The following is a 24559-nucleotide window of genomic DNA, read 5'->3' as shown; positions in this document are numbered from 1 at the left end:
AGTCTGAGCTCTTTCCCTGCCGAGGGGCACATGCTGGAACAACCATCTCAACCCTTTGCTGTTGTGTGCCAGGCCCTCCCCAGGGTCTCCTCCTCCTTCCTTAATCCCCAGTGGGACAAGGGAGCTGGGCTGGGAGCAGGGGAAAGCTGGCGGCAGCCAGGAGAGAGAGCTCTTTGCTCAGCAAAGGAGCCTCTTTAAAGTGCTGATGATATGAGGCATCTTGGCTTCAGCCTCTGACAGGTGTTCCCTTTGCCAGAAGAAGGCCTGCAGCCCTGTCCATGGAGGGAATCCTGCTTCTCCCAACAGCATCCCTGCTCTGGGTGCTCTCCCTGCTCTGGCTCTCCGTGGAGCAGCACACGGCCCTGCTCTGCCCTGTCAGCAGCCATCACCCAGGGAGTGAGAGCCCAGCAACACCAGCATTCAAGGAAGGTTTAAGTGATACCGTAACTCAGACAGGAACCCCTCCCTCCTCACAGATTTGCATCTCCATGTTTTTCCCCCACCAGCTTTGGTGACCAGCTGAAGTGAGAGATGGAAATAGCTGGTCACAGAGGCAGGAGCGAGGGGGATACATAACCCCACAAGACCCCCCAAGAGCTGGGTCACCCCCACTGCTCTCAGGTTCACATTTATAAAATGTAAGTCCTGATTCTACCTGGAGGCTGCAGGATGGAATAAGGCTCTGGGCAGGGCTGGGCAGCAGGTCTTGGCTGGCACGAGGCTCTTTGGGCACCTCTCAGGGAGGCAGAAGGTGCTGGGTGTGCCCCGTAGATGGCACTGACCCAGGGCAGCCCCAGCCCAGCTCTGCAGCGATGAGGGGCATTGTGAGGGTCTGCTCTGTGCCGCACGCCCCCCACCTGCCTGGGGAAGGGCTTTCAGCCAGGAAGGAGGCAGGGGCAGCAGGGCTGTGTGTACCCAGCACGGACCCACCCTCGGCATCCCCCACGCCGCCGGGGCTGGAGGCGGCCCCGACCCCGCCGGCACAGGCGGAGCCCGGCCGGGGCTGGGCTCTCACGTACCGCTGCAGCGGAGCGGAGCCCGTGGGAGCCCCCGGGAAGAGCGGGGGGTCGGTGGGGCGGGACAGAGCCCGGGGCTGGGCGGGTCGGAGGCGGCGGGGACACCCCTGCTCTCCCACCGCTCCGCTCCGCCCCGCCGCATCCCCGCCAGCATCCCGGGGGGGCCGCGGCGCCGCCGGCACCGGGACGGGCGGAGGCTGAGCGCGGCTCGGGGGTGAGGAGCGGGGGGCACGGGGACACCCCGGGGGCGGGCAGCGGCCCCGATCCTGCCCCGGGGGCCGAGCCGGGCTGGCCCCTCCTCCGGCTCGGCCTCCCGGGGGGCGGCGGGCCCCGAGCGCAGAGCGGCGGCGGCGGGGCGCTGCCGGAGCCCGCTCCGCCGGGCCATGGCCAGCACCGGCTCCGCGCCCGGGGGCGCGGGCGCGGGCTCGGGCTCCGGCTCGGGCTCGGGCACGGTGCTGCCCACCCGCTTCCAGGAGACCGAGAAGCTGCTGTCGGCGACGGAGGGCCGGGAGGAGAAGGGCCTCCGCGGCTCCAAATCCTTCACGGCAGCCTTGCCCGGCGAGACGGAGCGCAACGGGCACGGGCTCGGCTACAAGTCGGTGTCGGTCGGGCACCTGGAGGCGCCGCCGCTCTCGCCGTCCCGGCTGAGCCTGGGCAGAGCCTCTTCCACGGCCACCAGCACGGCGGCCCCGGAGCAGGGCCGCCCGCGGGACTACCTGGTGCTCGCCATCTTCTCCTGCTTCTGCCCCGTCTGGCCCCTCAACATCGTGGCCCTCGTCTTCTCCATCATGGTGAGTGCGGGACCCGCCGGGCTCACAGACCCGCCCGTTCCCCCCCGGTTCTCCCGCCGCCCCCGACGGCCGCCCCGGAGCTGTCCGCGGTGCTGCACCGCCGGGACCGGGGCGCGGCGGGGCGGGAGGCGCCCGCACCGCTCCCGCAGCGCTCAGCCCGGGGCGCGGGGGCTCGGCCGGGCTGTGCCGCCGCTCGGCTCCCGCAGGGCGCTCCGGTGCGGGTCCGGGGAGCGGAGGCGGGAGGAGGCGGGCGGGGAGCGGCGCCGAGCCCGGGGCAGCGCGCGGGGAGGCGGCGGGATGGATGTGGAAAGGGAGGCGGTGGGATGGAGATGGAGATGCGGGGAGGCAGCGGGACGTAGATGGAGATGGGTGGGGGATACCAGGGCAGGGCTCCGGGAAGCCCGGTAGCTCCGGGAAGCCCGATCCCTGCCGCCAGGCAGCGGTCCAGAACGACTCGCCGGGCTTTCCCGGGAAGGAGCTGCGAGGCGAAGCAATGACAAGGGATCTCCCTCCGCCCCTCCTAGCCCAGCCCTGCAGCACCGGGGAGACCCCTGGCTGGAGGCTGGTTCCTGTCCCTCAGGCACTTCAAAGGGTCAGGTGCACCTGCAGCTCTTTTAGTTGCCCCGGAGAAGCAATTTTCGCCATTAAACATCCCCCAAACCTCAGCAAATACACCAACAGCCGAGCAGGGCAGAATGAAGCCAGCCAGCCTCCCACCCATCTCGGGTACAGGTGGCTCAGTCAGCACAGCCCGACAGGCACGGCCACCCCCTTACCCATCAGACGCTGCTCTCTTGTACAGCCCCCCCAGCACCTTCTGTGCCTTTGATTTGCAACAAAGGCAAATCTTTTCTTTGAAAAATCATCTCAGCTACCTGCTTAGCACACAGAAATACACCGAGGGGCACCTGCAGCCAGCGCTTCCCCAAAAACCAACAACAACTTGGAGGCAGACACTGGCAGTTGCCACAGAAAGCCCTCTAGAGAGACCCATTTCCATTTTGAGGAGGAATCATCGTTTCTGCCAGTGCCAGCTGTCATCTGCGTAGTACAGTTGTGTGGCAGAGCCTGTTTAGGCAGCATACAGGGAAGCCAGCCAGCCTTGTTTGGCTTTGCACTGCAACGAGAGGGAAAGCAGCTGGGTATTGCATATCCATGGTAATAAACAAGGTCTCTCACGGGGATTTTCCAACCACATTAGCCTTCATGCAAAATAGATTCTCACACTCTCCCTCGCAGGCGTTAGAGCCTCCAGGGCAGTGGGGATGTGCCTTGGGCCACAGGAGCCCCACGGAGTAGAAGAGTAAGCAGTGAAAAAGGAGCAGGAGTTAGTTAATCCTGCCAGACAGTGAGGGACTGGGTGTAGTGACTGTGTCACACCCAAAGGCAAGCAAGGCCAACAAAGCAACAAGACTGTTTGGCTGCCCTCTGCTTCCAAGGCCCTTGGTCACATTGACCAGAGCTCATCCACAGCTGGAGAAGGGGAAGCCCAACCCCAAAGGCAGAGGTGCACTCAGATGAGCTTGTTCTCCAGGACAAGGTTTATAGCACATACAGTTCACTTAATTTATTACTGCCCTTTCTAGTCCTGGCCCTGCCTACACCATCATCCCCTCCACACACCCCCACCTGACAGCCAGGGAGCTCCACACGGCACCGGCGGAGCAGGATGAGGAGTGATCCTTCCTCTGTGCTGACCCTGGGGAAACAGCAAACATCTGTCTGGGTCCTTCTGCCAGCAGGAACAGCTCTCAGGGCATTGGCTGATGTTTTACCTGCTTAAATTTAGGAATTTAGCTCCCTGTGACCCCCAAGGTTCCCACAGGGTTAGTTTTTTTCACGGAGTAAAACCCGGGAGTGCCTGATCAGGCACAAATCTGAGCAAGAACCAGGTTTTTGTGATTCCTGTCACTTGGGGGAACAGGAGGACCTTTCCACGATGTACTGACATTCCTTTAGCTCTGCAATTGTGCCTTTCTTTCCTAAGTCAATGCTTTTGCACATGAAAGCTTTTTTTCTGGGCAATAAGCATCCAGAGAGGAAAGCAAATGAATGCTTCTGAGTTTAGTGTCTCATAAATCATTTTCCAAAAGCTGCTCTCAGATCCCAGCAGGGCCTATAGCCAGAGGTGGAAAAAAACCCCCTGCTTTAGCCTCCAGCCTGTTCCTGCTAATGCTGGTCTTGTGGAAATGAGTTACCTGGAGGCTCCTCCACTGATCCTTGGATGCATTTTCTTGGCCAAGTGAGGATCTGGCTGCACTGAGGGGTTCAGGTCATTCCCCAAGCCAGAGAGTGGGACTGGTGGACACAAGGACAGTGCAGCCCCATGGGACCCATCTCAGAGCAGTGAAGGGCAGAGCTGGGTACCACACACACACACACACTGCATTTCTACTGTGAATCCCTTTCCCTTCCCACCAAAGTGCAGCCACATCGGGGGAAGGAGCAGAGAGGTCACAATATACAAAACTCTGAACAAATGAAGGGAAGTGAAAATACCCAGCCAGAAGAACCATATATTAACATCAAGGGCAACCCTGTAAAGTACTTGGTTTCCAAAATAAGTGATGTCTTCCCCAAAAGATGTGGGAGAAGTTGGACTATCCTTACTCATTTTAAATGCCATAGTCATCTATCTGAGCCTGGAGCTGACTTATACCCCTCTCAGAATGTTTCCTTCAACAAAACACAAGTGTTGAGGATTAGTGATTTATATTGAGTCATTGGTAGAAGGCAGCAAAGAGCACCCAAAGCCAGTTCATAAAGTGGGAAAGATTGCAGGGAAGAGGACGTGATGATTTGTCTTCCCCATCCCTGGGACTAGCACAGAAAAATAATTGCCTTCATTTGCAACAGGGCCACTTAGGGAAAAAACCCATTTTGAACAGTAAGTGGAACAGATAGCAGTGGGAAACAGGTAAGATTAATAACTTCTGCAACAGCAGCCTTACCTGGCTCCACAGGTGCTGCAGTACAGCACCCACTTCCAAGGCCCTGGGCTCTAATAGGAATCCCTTGGCTCACACACAGTGACTCACTCCCCCGTCGCCCTCGAGCCTTTCTGAGATGTTCTGCCTCGGCGAGTCTCCATTAATAAACAAGATGTTAATGTTTTTATGTGGAAAGCAAAACACAGGATTAGTGATACTAGAGAACTATAATCAAACTGTTCCCCACCAATGAATAATATATGTACAGTACCAAATGCTTGCTAAACACCCCATGCCAATGCTGATGTGTTTTTTTGTAATTGTTCAGGATAAATGAGCAATAAACACTTGCAGAAAGCTGTAGTGATAAATACATTGAATTCGTTAGCCTATATATTTTCCCTAAAAGACAGCTAAAACTGCATATTTCACTGCAGTCTAACCCACACCCTGCCAAAATATTACACTTGTTACAAAAACCAGAGCCTAAAGAGATAAATCCCCAGTGTTGGAGCTTTTGGTGAGCAGGGCAGGGATTCTGTCGATCCCTGGGCTACTGCATCCTCCCCATCTCTTGCCACCAACCCATGAGGCTTCATTTTGTCACCTCCTGTTCTGTAGTGAAAATAGCTCTTGGCTGCATCCCATCGCTCTTAGAGCCAGTCTGGCAAACCTGCTGTTGGGACCAGGAGGAACGAGGTCCTGAGCTCTGCTGGTGTCACTGTTGATGTACAGGGTGGCACTGAGTGGAGCAGGACGTTTGCAGGGATGCAGTGGAAGCAGTGGCCCGCCTGTTTGAGGCTCTGCTGTGTTATTTAGGTGGTGATACAAACTAAAATGAGTCCATGGAAACCTCCAAAGCTGCATTTTTCCTATGGAGCAGCTGCCTGGGCTCGGCCTGTTTTGGTCGTGGTGCTGCCAAGGGGCAGTGGCATTAAAGTAAGATTAATTGGAAATGGGAGAGTAACATCACATATTTGTTTGTTCAGACTCTCAGTGATGTTTCATGGTTAGTGCTGGAGCACGACTAGGCCTCCTAACCCTTAATTAATTAATTAATTAATTTAAAAAAACATGTGGCAGGGGATCCTTTCCAGCACAGTTATTTCCGAGATACACATTTTTTGAAAGGCAAGTGGGATTGCTTTGATCCCCTTCCACCTTTAACTTTTTTTAACTTGCACATTTATTTTCTTAACTCAGTTTCCCCATTTTTAGCAGGCACGCCCCAAAGGGAGGAGCTGGCAGATGGCACAGGGAGATGCTGGTCCCACAGCCTGCCCCAGATCCCCTTCTCCTGACCCCTGGCTCAGCCAAGGCAGCACAGCTGGAGATGGATGGGGCAGGGGAAGAAGCCTTTAACCTATGCTAAAATGTTAAACACTTAAAAGCATCTCTAAATAAAGAGTAACTGCTCAAGGTAGTTGAAGTATCTAAAAAACCCTGTTCCCACTGAAGTCGAGGGGGGTTTTGCCCGATTCCTTCACTGGATAAGGCTGCTGGGCTCCCTTCTCCCCCTGTCCTGCCTTGCTTCCCTTTCCCCTCACTCCAAACCTTCCCAACCACGTATAAATATCACCAACGGTCCTTAAAACCCCTTTACCCAGTTTTCCTCCCTCCAAACTCCCTTCCCAATGGGCTTCACGGGAGGCAGGAGGGCACTGCACGAATTTGGGAAGGCTTTTCAGCCCAGAGAGCCGGGCTGGTCACAGCCCATCTGCCTCTGGCCGAGCAGGGAGCTCCTGTTCCACCGATGGAGGGGCTCCAGCCTCTCCACTGCACAGGCAGCAAATGCTGACGCACGGTGAGTAATTCCACCACAATATCCTCGCGTGGGACTGCACAGCTGCCCTTTGCTAAGTGCTGGGAGCTCCCTCAGCCAAGGGCAGGACGCCCAGCACACCCTCTCCGGCAGGATCAGGAGCGCTCCGGGCTCTCCTCTCAGCAGCAATGCTTCTCCATCACCAGGAATTCTTATTTCCAGTGGTTTTTTTCACTCAGGAACCCAATGATTTGCCAATTAGAAGAGCAAGAAAGAAGATGGGTAATCACTTCCTCTGAGAGTTTATGATGCCTCTGTGTGTGATGTTTGTTGATGATCTGTGCTTGGCCTTCAGGATGCTCTGTGTGGTTGGTGAGGGTGGAGGTTTCTCTAGCCCAGCAGGTCAGCGGTGCTGCTGAGCCCAGGGCTGTGAGCTCAGAAGGATCAGGCCACAGCATCACCCTTGCTGCCCTGTCAGGTACCAGGCAAGGTTTTGCTCATCCAATCTTACATTTTTCCCCTTTGGGTGTGACCCCCAAATCCTGCTCAACCCACCCAGCCCCAGCTGGACAGACCCAGGGGAAATTCCACTAACCCCCCAGAGATGCTCCCAGGGTCTGGATCTCAGCCAAGCTCATGGGTGGCCATCCCTGAGTGAGCAGTGAAAAGCAAAATTTCGAAGGGAAGCTCCAAATTAAGGATCACTGCAATTTAGCCCACTGAAAGCCTGTCATAAAAATGCTGGTGCCCACCAACATCATGGAATCACAGAATCATTTAGGTTGGAAAAGCCCTCTAGGATCATCAAGTCCAACCATTAACTTCACACTTCCATGTTACCACTAAACCACGTCCCCAGCTGCCACATCTACACACTTTTTTGAACACTTCTAAAGATGGTGACTCTACCACTTCCCTGGGCAGCCTGACCACCCTTTCAGTGAAGACATTTTTCCTAATATCCAACCTAAACCTCCCCTGGTACAACTTGAGGCCATTTCCTCTTGTCCTATCACTTGTTACCTGGGAGAAGAAACTGGCTCCCACCTGGCTCCACCCTCCTTTCAGGGAGCTGTAGAGAGTGAGAAGGTCCCCCCTGAGCCCCCCCAGTTCCCTCAGTTGCTCCTCATCCGACCTGTGCTCCAGATCCTTCCCCAGCTCCGTTACCTTTCTCTGGACATGTTCCAGATCCATCAGCACCAGGCAAATCCTGTTCTAGCTCCAGCTTTTGGGGATCTCTGTTCATCCCTTAATGACTCCACACAAAATGATTTCCAGCCACCTACTCGTGCCTTCCCCCATCCCACTCCTTAGCCCTGCCACAGCCAGGGAAACCCTGCTTTGCCTTACAGTGCAGGGGAAAGCTCTCACTGAGCTGCCTGAGGAAATCAATAGAGCAGCAGGGGAATTCACAATGAAACCAGGACCAGAATAGAGAAGCTCTATGGACTATTCCTCCCCTCCCTACAGTGCACACGAGAGCAGGAATTCACTGTAGGAGGACTGCATTTAAAAAGAGAGATGGAGAACGCAACCCGTCTGTGTTGAAGCAGAAATTCAGGGTGATGCAGAGGCACCGAAGCACATCCCACCATGAGGGGAAAGCCAGTGGTTACCACTTGTTTTATCAAAGCCTGTTCCTCTCACACACACATCCATCTCCAAAGGCACAGCAGCCTCATGCTGCTTTGGAAATGTCACTGCTTTTTTGTCCAGTTTGTCAGTGCTGGTTAAACTCACAACATACATTGCTGCTCAACACATATGTTTGCAGAAGAGGGAAGCAGGATGCTTGTCTGTACAAAAGCTGCAGAGGGTTGGTGGTACCCCATGGAGATGCAATTCCCCTGCACAGTCCCATGGAATTGAGCTGCTCCAGGGACTGCAGTCAAAAGTTTCAGGGTTTTCCATGAAAGACTCAGAGAGGGGCTGGTGCTGGCTGGGGCTCTGCTGTGGCTGCTGTCCCATGCCAGGGTTATTTCTTAGTCACTCCAGCAAAAAACACGCTTGAGTCAGTCCAGCTCCTACCCAGGGAAGCAGAGCAGCTTCCCAGATGGATTGTCCAGGCATAACAGTTTATCAGGACCATGGGCTGTCAAAGCCGTGGGCTCACCGAGGGGATTTGTGTGTCATCCTGTGAGAGCTTGGGGTGGCAGGTCCAGCCCCCGTGGACACAGAGCTCTCAGTGTGGGGAGGTACATCCAGGGAGCCACTCTGCCATTCTCAGGAGCCTCTCTCTGTGTCCCCCCAGTCAAGGAACAGTGGGCAGCAAGGGGACACGGACGGAGCCCGGCGGCTCGGACGCATGGCCAGGCTGCTCAGCATCGTCTCCATCGTCCTGGGGACCATCATCATCGTGCTCTACATTTCACTCAGCGTCAGAGGTAACACTTCCTTCTCTTTTCCACAGCCCAGCTAGAGCAGGAACCTCACCTGGCTCCAACCCAGTGGACAGGACACACCTGCCCACCATCCACCACCCTCGGGTAGATGGAGCTCCATTCCCATCCTAACTGAACTGGGAGAGCACTAAACCCCTGCAGTCCAGGCTGGTTTGACCATCACCAGCTGCACACACACATGCAGAACAGCTCAGAGAATGGGCTCCTGGTAGTAACCACACACACTGTCCAAATGACCAGCATGGAAAGCCCTCCCTGTGCTGTCCATAGTGCTGTGGTGACCACACAAGATCCCCCTGGTGAAAGGTTTTGCCCTGGCAAAAGCCATGGTGGGTTTAGAAGAGTGGAGTGGGGTATAAAAACAGAAGGGTTTCAGGTCACAAATCAACCTTCCCAGAAACACAATCCCAAAATGTTTGGGGAACCTCCCAAACACAAACCCACCTGCCAAACCAGCATGACCAGCACAGCTCAGGCAAGCAGGGGCCTCAGAAACACCCAAAGCCCAAACCAGGAGCGTAAGGGAAACATCTGTGGCCACTGGAAGCTGCCCTAAGACTCTCTTTCTCTTCCAGTTTCCTAGAAGACGTTTCAGCATGCAAATACCTTGAAGAGGAGGAAGACAACTTTCCTTTTGGGGTTTTTACTTTCAGCCTTGCAACAAAAAAAAAATTGTCACAGTGTAGGTGGGCAGCCCTAGACAGCCTGCTCTGGAGCGCCGTCGGAAGGAACGCATGCTTCTATTCACTCTTGGAAATGAGTCTGTACAGGTGATGGGATAAAAAACACCGGGAGAAGGAATGGGAAAGGCCATCGGACACCAAGCGGAGAGGAGAAGGGGGAAATCCACTACCTCATTCCCCTCCAGCAAAACTCACGGAGTGGGGAGACAACTAAAGTACAAGAGGAGGAGAGAGTTTCAAGAACGAAGCTTGTTTTAAAAGAAAAATCTAAAGGCGAGAACGGGACATTTCGAGGAATCCTCCTAAGGATTTTGGCACAAGTCACTGGACTTTTGGGGGGTTGTTGGTTTTTAAATCGTCAAATTCTCTGTCTCTACAAAACAAAACAAAGCTCAAACTGCCATCAGGAGCTGAGAGCTGTTCCACAGAGGAGGAGGAGGGAGGGCAGAGCTGCAGCAGGACCACGGCTCTGCTCCGCACGGAACGCAACCGCAAAAGCTGGAGGATGTGGTGGGTGCTTTTGTATTTTTGATGAAAAAAAAAAAAAAGAGACAATGACCATTTGCATGCCTTTGGGAATGTTCTCCATGTCTGTTCCTATGAGCTCTTTTATCACTTAGGGCAGATCTCAGAGCTGGCAGAGCAGGATGTTGCTGCATGAGAACCCCAGGCTCCTCCTCACCCCGACCCCATGGTGGGCTTTTTAATGGAAGGAAAGATAACATGTTCCCTGTGAATCCACGCATTTCCCTCTGTGCACCCAAAGGGAGGTGCTCATGGCACCCAGACAAGAGCCTGGTTAACCTGTAGCAGCAGCACCAAGGCACAGAGAGCACATTCCATCCACTTACACCTTGATGTCACATCATGATGCCCATGCAGAAGCTTCAGCGTGATCCAGCCCCTGCCACTGCCACTGCTCATCTCCCTGACCCTTTGGGGCTTCAGCTTAGGGCATTCCAGGGGATTTTCAGGGGCATGGAGGAGTTTTAGATCCCTGCTCTTCTCCCTGCACCCCTCATATGCTCTTCTGCATCTCTGGAAATCTCCGGTGTCCCCGGAGCTGTCTGGGGTCAGTTCCACAAGTTGTATTATTTTGTAATGTTTTGTATTTAACACAACAAGAACATAGACTTTGCTCCTCCCACTCTGCCTATAGGTACCACAGGCCCCACCATGTCTTCCACACCAAACAGCTCCCTTGGCCATCTCCCGTGGGATGCAACCATGACACCCCCTGAAGCCTCCTTCCAGCCCCATCCCTTCTCCTTCCTGCTCACCCCATCCTTGCTGTGGGTTGTTCCTGGGGTTGGCCCTCTACCCACCCACCCAGACTATGCAAAGTTTCATTGCCTGTTGTTTTAGTCAGGCTTTGTAGATGACTTCTGGCCACGTCCACTGGCTCCCTATTACCTGAGTCTCTTTTATCCAAACTTTGCTGACACAAATACACGACCAAGAGCTGCACTCCCTGGCCTTTCTGCCAACCTGGGACCCAGAAATATGGACTGACTGAGAAATGTGGTCCTTCAGGGCACTTCTGCTCCCTAACATCCTGAAAAACACCCCAAACCTTCGACCAAATTTAATGCTTCCGAGGGCTTGTCTACATGGAGAATCCACTACACACCATAGAAAACTTCACAACATGGCAACTGCTTGGCACTGACTTCTTCTCTGGGCTGTGAATGGGCACAGGGGGTTAGTACAGAGTAGGGGTGAACTGTAAATCCACGCTGTAGTTACTCTGCAGTAACTAACGTGCAAAGCCACAGGCATGGCTGTGAAAATTCTCTTGTCCCCTGTTTGCTTGCTCCTCTTTAAAGTGTTTTCTTTCGCTAGACATTATTTGAATCCAGGGGGTGAGAAAGCCAAATCCCCCAGACATGCTGTTAACAATTTTCTCTACACTAAAAGGGATTCCAGGGACTCACAGCAATAGCACTTCACTACAGCACTTTCTCGGGCTCCATTCCCATCCACCCCTTTGCCAGCACTTTATTACAAGCAACTGGCTGCTAAAATGGACCAAATCCGCAATTTTTCTCTTCCAATTTATCTCTTGTGAGTTCAGCAAACAGGAGACCACTGAAGGCTGCTGGGTGGGAGCTCCCACCTGCATCCTCAGTCCAGGTGCCCCTTGGCACCAGACCTGTTCCTCCTAAGCTTTTCAGAAACCCTCCCTCGGACATTCCAACTTTAATCTCACGGCTGTTGAAATCCCACCGAATCCCCCACACGTTTCCTTCTTTGACTCTTGAACCCAAAAGCTGCTTGCTGGCAAACAGGTGTCATTCTTTTGGGGCTACACAAAGGCAGTGCTGCCTTGTCCATGCATCTTCTCCCTTTACCCGCTGAGCTGCTGGAATTCAGCTGATGGGAAGAGCTGGGCAAGCTCCTCCTCAGGCAGGAAGGGCCAACGGTCAGGGAAAAGTGAGTTATAGGACTTGAGAGCACCAAGTGTTTATTAAGTAAGAATTTAAATGCTCTTTTATCATTATATAAAGCCTTTCATCTAAAGTGCTTTCCCTCACCCAAAGGATTAATCCCTGCCACCCCCCACGAGGTGGGTTCACATTACGCTGCTCTAATTGCCTGGATGGCAAATGCTCAGTCACAGGCACTGAACAGCTCCAGAAACAACCACCTTTTTCCTTCTCCTCCTTAATAGAACCGTGCATGAACACGGATTTCCTTTGAACCTGATTTTTCCAAAGGAATCTAGACAAACTAAACCCCACTACAGTTCAAAATGGACTGGGATGCCTGCAGTCATAGGAAGGAGGGGGGGGCTCTGTGAGGCAGCTGCAGTGGTCCTTGCCAGGGGAAGTCCCAAGCCAGGGGAGCACAGAGCAGTGGAGGTACCAGGATTCCCCTAAATGCAGGAGAAGGCAGAAACATTCCCCCAAAACCCCACGGTGATGATTTGTTGCATGCACCCAGACAGGGTTTGTTCCTCCTGTCTCACCAGGCAGCTGAGGGAACGCTTCTCACCTCACTATTAAGTATTAAAAAAAAAAAAAGAAAAACTAAAACACTTAAATCCCTTTCATTCTAAAATCTTCTTTCTGATTCGATACAACTGTACTACACTCTTGAACATAGCTTTTTTTTCTTATCCTACATTTAAATCCAGAGAAAAGCCTCTACAGTTATCCCTGACAAAATATTTCCTCTGCTTGTAACCTGGCTTTCCAGTGCTGGAGAAATAAACCCTCCAGGGATATCTGGAAAGTCCCTTCTCTCCACCAGCTTCTCAACACCTTTTCCAGCCTATTTTGCAAAGGTTTTGCCACTTTGCTCTTCTCCACATCACACGCGGTTTTATCCCAGCTCAGCTGCCTCTTTGGCTCTTTTGGGGTGGAATTGTCTTATATTCATGAAGGAAGAGGTTGCAGAGCCCCCAGCCCTTGGCACACACCTCACCTGTGCTGTCTTACAAGAAGGTAGAGGAAGGCAGAACTCTGAGGCCACCAGCAGGCACAGTCACTCCTTTGGTCTACATCCAGGGAACAACAGCATTCCTCGTGATTATTTGCTGCTTTAGTGCTCATTTTAATGCAAGCATCTCTTTTTCCATATCCAGGCACAGCCACTTCTCTCCTTAACTTGGCTTTTAGCACGGGAGGGCAATCACAAAAACTGTCACAAGACCTTCCCTCTCCATCCCCACAACCAAACCCTGTTACTTATCCCCCCAGCTCTTTGCCACCTGCTGCAGCCTCCTCTAAGCACACACACAGAGTTTTCTGTGTTTGCAACTCTGACAGTCACGAAATCCTCAGGACCTGCCCAACTTGCACCCCCTGGTAAAGGAGACATAAGAGATCCAGCAGTGTGGTGGCAATCCAGCCTTACCTGACAGCAAAGCTGAGCTGGTGGGAGGAGAGCTCTCTGAAGGGCTGGAGAAGGTGGGAAACATCTCTAAATGTAAGCTGAAGTAGGAGTTACAATCGACAAGTGTGAGGTCCTGGTGGGATATAAATACACAGTTTGCACTGCTCAGGAAAGAGCCTCTGAGCAGAGCACGTGGCTCTGGCACCTCTCTGGCACTGGTGGCCCTGGGCTCCTTTCCCGGGGTTTGGGGCAGAGCTGGGCTCTGTGGGGAGGCCCAGAAGGGCCCTTGCTGGGTGCAGCAAGGCTGGATCAAAGCCTTAAGCTGAACCAGCAGTTTGCTGCTGCTGAGCAGATGAACCTGCCTGGCTTCATAGCAGCTCCTCGTAGGATGCAACAGCCGAGGGTCAGGAGAGGTCTGGCACAAGTCAGTGGGTCACAGCAACACGCTGGCTGGTGCCTGCAGAGGAGACCAAAGGGATCTGAGCAGCAAGGGAGGAAAGAAAGCAACAAAGGAGTTCAAAGTTTGCTGTGCTCATGATGGGTTTGCTTTTTCCAGTTGGTATTTCACCCTGTTCCAGTTTACCCCTCTGCCCCCATCTCTGCTGGTTCACTGTGCTTTCCCCTCAGCATTTCTATCCCTGGAGCAATGTGTGAGTCCCCCAGGCTCTTTCCTCCCATCCTCTGCCTCTCTTTTAACCAGGACAGGTCTTGCTGGCAATGACATGTCATGGCTGGGCTCCTCTGGAAGGGGTTAGCAAGGGCAGGGAACCTCTGACCTGGGCTCCCTGCAGAGCCCAGCACGTAGTACCTGACCTTCCCAACACACTCTTCTCCATGTAGACAAGGGGAGCAGATCCTGCCTTTTATAGAAAATTAAAACCCCATTTCTGTTCATTCTGAGCCCAGGAATAGGCTGCAGAAATGCACCCACTAGGCTGCCCTCATGACTTCTTCTTCTCCCCCCCGCCCCAATACCCTCACCCTTGCCCTGTCGCTTTGTTACTTATCACAGAACCACAGCCAGGGTCGCACTGTCAAGCTCAAATAATTCAGATTTAAGATTGTTTTTCATCCTTTAATTTTGGCAAAACCAGTTAGGTTTGGACTGAAAAAACTCCCCTGCTTGGGCACAAGCCAAGGGGGTGGGGGGGGGGAAAGCAGCCTTTTCAAAGTGGGAATATTTGTAAAGCATTTGCTGACACCAGTAGATAGCGAAATTCAAACCTATAAATACCCATCCAGGATAAGAAACATCAGAAAGGGAACGTGTGCAGGATTCAGCAAGGCAACCCTGATCCCACCTGGGAGAAGGGGCCCTTGTTAGATGGTGCCAGGACATGATCCTTGGTGTGGAAGTGCAGGGTCCATCCCCCCACTGCCACAGCCACCGTCCATGCACCAGCTCCTCCTGTTCCAAATCCAAAAGGGAAGAGCCACCATCCACACACAGCATGAACACACCAGGAACTGCAGCTGGGTGCTTCTCTTTGCTGATAAATGTTTCTTTTTCTGCAGGATGGTATGGTATATCTTATATACTTTCTTTGTATTTCTTGGCATGAGAAAAAAAAAATTAAAATGTAACATGCATGGTCAAAGCTGAACTGGTTTCTTCTGTCTAAATGAGAAAAAAAAAATTATCCAAACTACTCATTTAACTGTTGCTTCACACTCCAAGAGCAACCAGTTGGTATTTTGGGTGCAGTGGGCTGCAAATAATATGTACAGGCAAAGAGCAGAAGAAAACAGCACAAGTCAGAGCAGAGAGAGGTGCAGAGGGATCAGCCTCATGCTGCAGAGACAGGCAGCACCTCAGGAAGCACAGCTACCGTGGGAGGTCTCTGCCAGCCAGGGCACAGGGAAGGAAATCAACCCTCCTTCCTTGCAGGGCACAAGGATGGGATGGGGAGCAGTCCCTGGAACTGCTTCTCACCACAGCTCTGCCACTGCAGGTCAACAGCCTGGTGCACAGCCAAGAACAAATTCCTAATCTGCTGGAAAACCAAAATTATTGAGCAAAAGCCTAGATTTCAGGGTTGCACAGCAATATTTGGTCTCCTCTCACAGAGTCTAAATGCAAGCAGCTCCCAGGAATCAGGCCCTTGCAAAGTTTCATAAGCCAAGGCTTGAAATTCAGCCATTACCAAAACCACTGGCTGTGGTCTTTTCCCAGGAGGAGTTTCTCCAACCAGACTAGAAGGCTGTTGACTGTGTGTCACACCCACCTGGGGTCACTACCAGAGTTTACTTGTGTGTAACAGCACACTGGTCAGTCAAGGCTACTGGTCCTTATTGAAGCTGAGGGACACAACCCCTTCATTCAGCTGAACCCCAACACTCTCCCCTTGCTGTGCATCTCTGGCATCCTCCAGGAACAAATGGCAACACAGCTCCCAACCCAGCCCAGCCTGGAGAGAAGACCTGCCAAGTCTGCAATGGATTAGTTGTAGCACACAGCTCTCTGCAGCAAACACTCAAGCTGTCCAGACTTCAGGACTTACCAGAGGTAACACAGTCTCACAGCTTCCCAAGGACAATTCCTTCGCTCTCCCAGCAAAGCAGGACACACATGGGGAGGAGGTGCCACCAGCAGCAGCAGGGATCAAAAGTGAAGCTTTGTGGGCCCTGGCATCAGGCACAGCACTTCCACTTTCATCCCTGTCCATGATGGAGAAATATGGATGTAAATCCTCTGTGAGGTTGGCAGGCACAGAGTGATTCAGCAACAAACAGATTTAATGGCCCTGCCTGGAGCTCATCCTGCCCATGGAATTCCCTCCAAGGCAGGGGCAGGTCGCTTCCCACTGAACCAGCCAGAGGCACGGAGGAGCACTGAGCCACCAACACCTAAAGGGGTTCTGACAGAGCCCACCAAATAAGTCATCAGCAAACACTGCAGGAGAACAGATCCAGCTGTGGGATTTGCTGTGCCCATGTTTTGGAAGTGGTTACAGCCATGTGGGTGAGGCAGAGAGTGAACAGACCCACCTCTGTGGTCCAAACCCCCCTGATGTGACACAGTCAAGCTCTGGCGTGCCTGTCATTTTGATAAACACCTCTTTGTCCTTCTTAAGGATGCAAACTGTAGGGGTTTTGGGGCATTGAAAAATGAATAAATAGGAAAAACCTGCAGGTACTCAGAGAGGATGGAGATTAAATGTTAGTGAGCTCACAAACCCCAGATCTGTTATCCTCACATCCAGCTCAGAAGCTGACCAAAGGAACAGTAATTAGTCCTTCTAGATCAGCTGCTGCCCACAACACAAAGCCCAGCCCCTATAAGCCAGGCTCAACACTGGATCTGTCCCAAAGGTTTCCTATGGATCAGGCAGCCCTGGCACATCACTGCCCAAGGAACCAGTGAGACAGAGCTGCTCCACAGCCTCCGAAACACCAGCAACGTGCTCAGCCTTCCTGTTTATCCCACAGCCCTTCTCTTACACTACATTAGCCACCCTCCCCAGCTCTGCAGCTCACTAGGGCATTTTTAACAAATTAAGACTATTCCTTTGGTGTGTCCATTCCCCATTGCTTTGAAAACCACAAGTCTAATTAGATCTGCTGGGTCTTACCCCTAAGCACCCTCCCCTTGTAACACCACCTAAATCAGTGCTCTTGATGTTTAGTTTCCCACCCCAGGGCTCAGATAGCAGCTGCTCAAACCTCTAAGCGCCATCAGCCAAGATTAATTACTCACAGCCATGCAGGTCCAAACTTACACCACACTACAGTTACTCCTGTTTTACACCAAGGCTGGGCTATGCACAAAGCTCGTGTTACTCAACTGCAGCATCTCCCCACTGCCTCTGCTCACCCAGCAGGGCAAGAGGTATCACTGTCTGCACAAGGGCTTTGGCAACACAACTGGGATTACAGGGCAGGTCGAAAGAGCCACATTTATTTGTCCTGATGAAGAGACAAAATGTAGATGTTTAGAAAGTCCAGTGTAATTTCCTTCCCACTATCCAGCAAATCAAAGGGGGTTGTGGTACCTGTGCATAACAAAAGGCTGGGACGGAGGGGTCGTGGTGGGGAAAGCTTTCGAGGAACAAAAGCCATTTAGATCCCAGCACGTGATGTCTGAGGTTGCTTTAAAGCATCTTTAGCCTTCTTTGTGTATTGCTTAAAGAATTCAGCAGGTGAGGAGATTGAGCAGAAAAAACGCAATGGTTTTGTTCTGGAGGAGGAGGATTTGACTCACATAAACCTCCCCCACCACGGAGAGATTCCCCTTCAGTGGCGAGATTTCCCCTCGGAGCATCCTGACCATGACACCGAAGCAGCCGGGCAGATGCAAGTTCCAGACTTCAAAGGCAGCCTGGGCTCTGATGTTTCGCTAAAGAGGAGGCAGAGCCAAGTGCTTTAGCTCCTGTTTTATTAATACTCTGCTCTGATGGGCTCATGTATAATAGATTCACAGAGGAACAGCAAGAGGTTTACATCCAATTTCCATGTTGCATACGTTTTCTGCTAAACATTGTAGGCTCTCCCTTTACCTCTCAATGTTTGTCTTCACTAATGAATTTGCATGAGTTTGTGGTTCAAGCAGAGGACAAAAAGTTGGCCACCAGTTCTTCAACTGGTTTCCATGACTTTGCTCCAGTCAGGTGCTACGAAGTAAAAGCACAGGGAAAATATTTCCATTTTCTCTCTCACTCCCAACACTGGCTGCTGTTGACAGAGAGCAGCTCAGGGATTCCTTGGGCTCGCTGAAAGCCATGCAGAGCCTCTTGGGAAGTCATTTGGGAAGCGCTGGAGCCAGAGCCCTGGGGCAGCAGTGTGGTGCAGTGGCAGTGGGAGAGCTCAAGGCTGCAGAGGTGCAGAGTCCTTGTGATGAGCAGCACACAAACATCCTGGCTCTGGTGCAGCTCACCCTGGTCTGCAGAGATGCAACACCCAACACCGGGCCAAAAAAGAATGGATTGCACCCCAAACTCCCCCCTCTGCTCACAGAACAGCTTCTTAGCTGCAGAGATTTAAAAAAAGATGAAATGTAGATACATGGTTCCCTGAACACACTCCTGGTAGACTCCAGTAAAAGAGGAGAGAAAAAATGAATTTGACTTTGTGAGGGTGCCAAAAGACTCTGTTTTCCTATTTTCCTACCCAGATCAAGCAGATCCCACCCCTTTACAGATGAAGACTCTGCATGTTGCCACCAGTTCAAAGCTGTCACCGCTCCTCTGCAAACGCAGTAGGAGCAACGCAGCCACAGCTCCTGCATCCACACAGAGAGACATGGAATCAGGAGTGAGGCTGATCACAGAATCACTGGAGTTGGAAAACACCTCTAAGATCATCCAGTCTAACCCAGCACTGCCATGTTCACCACTAAACCATGCCCCCAAGTGCCACGTCCACACGCCTTTTGAACACTTCCAGGGACGGGGATTCCTCGTGATCTTACTTGGTAGATGTTTCTATCACATCTCAGACTCATCTTTTTAATCAGACAAGACATATTTGACAGACTCTGCAGAAGTTTGGATTAGGTGGTGAGGATCTAGGATTTATATAACGGAGGAGAGCCTGGGAATTGCATCAGCAGATCAGGGCACTGCTCTAAACAAGGACCTTTCCTTTATGGTGGTTACTGCTGGATCCTTCAGAAGAAGAAACCTCCTAGAACACCTAAAATAGAGAAATGGGGATTTCTCCACGAGCTAAGCTACCTAGTTTACATGCTAAAAAAACCCAACCAACCGACAACTGCTGGCCCTCATTGTTTCCAGCTTAGCTGTGATGTGAGATGCTATTCTTGGTCAAGAGCTGCAGAAAGCTTCTGAAGCTTGCAAAGTTGTTTGCTTTAATAGCACACAGCGTGAAACAAAGCAAAGGCTTCCCAGCAAAATGCCTCCTTCTGCTGAGCTCACTGCACCTCGCTGCCGCTTGGAAATGTTTAATTATAGGTTACGGATTCCAAAGCATTTTATTCCAGTTATTTGGTCTCAGGTACAATTTAATAAAACCTGTGTTTTATCCTCCTTCCCAGCAAGGTTTAATGCAAACAGATCACTTTGCCAATTCCAGATGGGCAGAAAAACAAACCAGCACCTCATGCCCTGCAGTGTTACTTGTTACTGGTCTGCAGAGGTACACAGGTACACAGCAAGCAGCAACAAAACAAAAGAAATGTTGGTAAGACCTGCTATCCTTAAAGCAACGCTCGATTTTTACCTTGATGCTTGACTGCAAAGCACAGAGTGGGTATAAGCTGAAGTGTCCCAAAAAATGAGTGAACAGCTGAGGAACAGCTCTTCCTCCCCTGCCCAGAACTCCCAACCACAGTGAGCCCAGCACTCACCTCCCAAGAGCATTAAGAGTACAACTGCAGAAGGAATTTGGCTGCTGAGTTAAGGCATATCTTTCCCTGAGGAAGCACAGGAGAAGCTCGCTCCCCTGGGATGTGGTTGTGGTTAGACACACGCACGCTAGTGGTTGTTCAGGGTGGCCAACACCTGCCATGGCAAAGGCACAGAGATGCTCTGCTGGCACAGACTCAGCTGACTGCAGGACCTCAGGTGTTCAAGACCACACAGACAAGGGCACCTGAATGAATGAAACGAGATCCAAATACCAAAATCCCCACAGCAACATCCCTCCCACCTCTCCTTTCCCCTCCCAGAGGCACTGCAGCACAACTCCACCTGAAGCAACCCTGAAGCATCAAGAATTGATCATCCCCCAGTGTTTGTTTTTTATTTTAAAACAATTTCATCTAAGCCAGAGCGTGGGCTTGAAAAATTATCTACATTTCCTGAGATGTTTGGAAACAGAAGAAGAGCTGGCCAGCAGATCCCTCAGTCCTGCTGTAAGGAACACACACAACCTGAAGGCACAGTCACTACATGAATTCAAAGACCTATTTAAGTTGAGAAGGCACAGACACACCAGGAATGGTCTCACTGCAGCCCAAGCCCCTCCTGCCTCTTTCCAAGCTGTATTTCTTTACATAAGCAGTGCATGCTTTTATAGACCTGACTCACAAACCTCCCCACCTCAGTAATATTTTGAAGTAAATTTAGCACTGGTGATACACGCCTGACCCAGAGGGAACTTCATTTAAAGCACGGCAGGGAAATATCCACCTATCCCCCCTTCTGCACTTGGATGTTCTCCTGCATCCAGGAGACAGGCTGATGAAGCCCCAAGGTCAATCCAGCCTCCCCTGACACTGGAAAGTGGGGGGACACTCATGGAATCCCCCACTGGTTCAGCACCACAACACAGGTACCCACCAGTGCCCAGTGGGGACAAGGACCTTGCACGGTCCAGTTACTTTTTAATGTAATAAATTACAGTTTGTGTTAAAGCTGGACCTGCCAGGGACACCTGATCAGCACTTTCCCAGCTACTCACAATTTCTTTTTACACCTGCAATATTCCTGAGCATCCTGCAGAGTCCTAAGAAAAGGTTCCCTTAAATATTTGGCGTTTCAGCAGCATTTCACCCTGAAAGCAGCCAGCTCAGCACCGGTCTGGAGGAAGAGGGATCTGTAGGAGATGACATGCCCAGGGCACAGGTACCAGCAAACATCTTAGGGAAGTTTCCACTGTACAGCTGGCAGCTCAATGGGACTTTGCAACCTGCAGCGAGGAGCTTCTATTTTCAGTGCAGCTTTAGAATGACTAAAAGAAGAATAATATTGTTCCCACTTCCAAGAATTCCGCATCATATGGATGGGTATGGGCAAGGAAGATAAGAAAAGAAACAGAACAGCACCTAAACCCTACCTATTTACAGCATTTGTGGGAGAGCACCACGCTGTGCTCGTGCACCAAAGTGGTTACCAGTGATTTTTCTTCAGGTGTGGCTTTGATTGATAAGCTTCAAGTCACCCTGGACAGCCTGTGTGGACTTCAAAGTAAGGATGGATTTTTTTTTTTTTTTTTAAAAAGAAAGGAAAAATTGTGAAACCAAAAATAAATTCGTGTGTTTGAAATGTCTGGTTGAAGGCAAACATCCAGGAGGGAAGTGAGGAGAACTGGATGGGCAGTGAGCAGACAGAGCAAGGCAGAGCAACACAGGATGTAAAAGATCTAAATGGCCACAATCACAGGAGACCTCTCAAAATCACACCCCTGGCTGACAGAGGGCTCACAGGGTGCAAGAGTCAAGACAACCAGAAAATAACCCAGAGAATTGCAAATGCCCTTTCAGAGGCACAGACACTGTGATTGCAGCCTGACTCCTCCTGCCTTACTTGCAGCCTCTCAAAACTGGGTTAGCAAAGCCTCAGAGTCCCATTAGGAACAAAGAACACGGAGGGCTGCGACAGGGAAGGGCTGAGCCAGGGATGAGCAGCAGCACACACGCTCCAACAGCCTCAGCAGCTTGCAAGGAAGGGGAAGATGAAGGCAACAGCAGGCTCTGAGTGTTTAATGAGCACAGCCCAGATGCCAAGGCACGAGCGTTGGCAGCACAGCTTCTGTACCTGGAGATGGTGGATAAAGGGCTGGCATTCAGGAAATGGGAATGCCCACTGTAAACACTGAGGGTTTGCTATTAAAACAGTCAAAAATCGAGTCCAAGGAGCTGCACATCGCCCACGTTCAGTGAAAGGGGAAAAACAAAGACACTCCTGTCTCTCTGTATGAATTTCTAATGGAGCGCTCGGGCTCCCTTTCAGCAGGAAATCTGCTCGTGGAATGGCACCAGGACTGAAGGAGCAGAGCAGGGCTCATCCATAATGCAGGAACACCCACTGTGCCGGAGCCTGTCAGGAAGGACAGCAGTTTTCAATATGAACAACAGGATTCTGGGAGGCGGATGGTTAAAAATATATATCGTACGCCTGTGCCACTATAAATTATTGACTGCACAGGGAGCTGGAAAAAAGGATTCAGTGCCATTAATAATTTATTTTCTAATCCAAACGAAGATGGAATTTTATGCACCACTTATTACCAGCGCCACAACTGGAGAAACCAACTGCACTTCCCACTGTCTGAAACCAGAACTGCCTTTCCATCTCCAGGAGTTTTTTTGAAGTTTCTTCTTTAGCTTGAAACACGCAGTCAAAGCTTTCCCTTGGGAAAGCATCTGGTCACTCCTGAATATTTAGTAGGCATTAAGGATACAGAAATGTATCTCTGCTCACAGCTCTGCCACGAGAAATCCCTGTCTCCTCTCGGGGGCTCACGCAGACGGACGGGTATCACCTGCCAGGCAGCTTCGCTGGTTTGAGAAAATAAATTTGAGTGACACTGAAAGATTTAGCATTGAAATATTCTGATCTTTGCAGAGATTGCAAGACTCCCAGGTACAGATGGATCCTTCAGGCACGACACTGCCTGGTTTGAACACCTGAGGAGGGAGGTGGAGCAGACCACAGCAGTGCTGGAAAACCACAGGGTAACAGGCTCCTGTCTGTTCTGAACACAGAAGTTCACAGAGAGAGATTTTTAACACTTACCTCTAAAGAAAACCATCCTTGTTGACCTGTCAAAGAACAGCAAGAATAAACATCATGACTATAATCAACCCCTTCACAGGCAGGAGAAGATGAGTCCAGATTCCATCACACCAAGCATTTTGGGTCAGGAAATGCTCCATCACCTCTGATATTTGGTATAAAACTGCAGAACACACTGACTGATATGTTCAGGGACAATTCTAAAGTGGTGAAATGAATCTTCTCTGCATCTTCCCTAAAGTTTACATTTAAGCAGATTGTCAGTGGGGGAAAGAACAAAGCACCTTGCTTAGAATTCTATTTTATTATTAAATTACATATCAAAGCCTTTTTGTTTAATACATATAGAGAATGCACAATAGGTGAGAACAAAAATAGTTACAGTTACAATAGAAGTTCCAAGAAGGTATATGAAAAGAAAAAAATCAGAAAGTGCAATCAGAAACTCATTTACAAGGTCTGGGATATTTTGTGAGAAAGGGTTTTGTTTTGGGTCCAGAGTGTTTATTTGCTTTCCTCACTCAGTACCAGACAGACCAACAGCTGCTTCTGTACTCAGATCTGAAAGCATCACCAGTGGTTCAGATATGCAGTGACAGGGGAGGTGCAGGGCACAGAGATGTCACCTAGAACGTGGCTCAGTTTTGGCTCAGTGTGTCTCTCACTGCAGTCTCCTGTCCTGCACGTTGCTCTGAAGGATTTCATAATTCAATACTGCCAAAAGGAGTTTCAGAATTATTTCCTCCTTCAGCAGTGACACAGCTGTTACCTCTCCTTCCTGTTTCTAATGAAAGTTTTGGGACAAAAAGTAAAAATAGGAAGAATATGCATCAAGTGATCTTGGGAAACAAGTTGCTACGTTTAGGGTTAAAACAGTTGTGACTAAACGAGCTGCACCATCACAAGTGGTGGACCAGCCTTGGCTCCCCGCAGCAGTTTTGGGAATGCAACACCTAAGGGGACACAGCCCTGGGGGACAGGCTGCCAACAATTTATCTGACACTTTCACACCACTTCAAAATCCACTTTTGCTCTTTCATTTTCAACATCCAGCGAGGAACTGACTCTTCTCACAGTAATGGTAAGACCATTCAAAGAAAGGACTTCTAAACTACAAATGAGAACTCTGGTTGATATGAGAATCCATCAGGAATTTATCCCCCACTTCCATATGCAATACTCCTGAAATCAATACTGGTTAAGAAAAGATGTTGTGGCTTCCCAGGAAGGGCAAACTCACCTCCCCAGCAGTGCCTGGTCAAAGTCCTGCCTGCCCCTCACTCCTGCCCTGCCCTGAGGAGAAGCCACAGCTGCACCCCAGGCTATGGACACACAGAGCTGCTGCCTCAACACAGGGTTCTGGGGGCTGCCCAAACGCCCCTGCCCTGCTCCAGCAACCAGAGACTGAAGATCAGACAAACACATAGAGAAACAGCCTGAAGAACACAGGTAAAAACACTCCCATCCATGTGAAGCGTGGTAAAGTTATCAATACCATCCCTTGTGTTCCAGTGCCTGGCCAGCTTGGAAGTAGCTGCTTGTGTACTAGGAAGAATAAAGCAGAAATTTAAAAACAGTGTGTGTGTGTGTGAAATGTGCCCTGCAGAAATATTATGGATTTTCTCCCTTCATTTCAATGCTCAGCAATAATTTTCTTAGCACGGTTCTAACTGGTTGAGTTACGAAACTGCCGCTCTGCCAGGAATTGCAGAAATGAGAATT

General features: G+C 51.0%; 1 protein-coding gene and 1 long non-coding RNA gene across 2 annotated transcripts; one reads left to right on the top strand and one right to left on the bottom strand.

The window, feature by feature from the left end:
- Positions 1-1322: 1322 nt before the first annotated feature.
- Positions 1323-15019, top strand: TRARG1 (trafficking regulator of GLUT4 (SLC2A4) 1). Its single transcript, XM_027660342.1, has 3 exons — positions 1323-1807; positions 8751-8883; positions 9477-15019. Exons 1-3 carry the CDS (start codon positions 1400-1402, stop codon positions 9482-9484), a joined length of 549 nt encoding a protein of 182 aa, XP_027516143.1. The 5' UTR covers positions 1323-1399; the 3' UTR covers positions 9485-15019.
- A 903-nt stretch (positions 15020-15922) lies between these two features.
- LOC113955142 lies at positions 15923-20327 on the bottom strand. The gene is made up of 2 exons (XR_003530436.1): positions 19726-20327; positions 15923-16079 (listed from the first exon to the last, which is right to left on the bottom strand). It is a non-coding gene; the product is annotated as an uncharacterized LOC113955142 (long non-coding RNA).
- Between the last annotated feature and the right edge of the window lie 4232 nt (positions 20328-24559).

Source organism: Corapipo altera, unplaced genomic scaffold (assembly GCF_003945725.1).
Source record: "Corapipo altera isolate COAL_440 unplaced genomic scaffold, ASM394572v1 271, whole genome shotgun sequence".
Classification (NCBI taxonomy): Eukaryota; Metazoa; Chordata; class Aves; order Passeriformes; family Pipridae; genus Corapipo; species Corapipo altera.
The sequence above is the reverse complement of the archived record's forward strand: the minus strand, read 5'-3'. Positions and strand labels throughout refer to the sequence as shown.

Coding starts and splice junctions, on each gene's coding strand:
- TRARG1 (XM_027660342.1), top strand. CDS start 1,400: ATGGCCAGCACCGGCTCCGCGCCCGGGGGCGCGGGCGCGGGCTCGGGC. Junction 1,808..8,750: donor CCCTCGTCTTCTCCATCATG/GTGAGTGCGGGA, acceptor GTGTCCCCCCAG/TCAAGGAACAGTGGGCAGCA.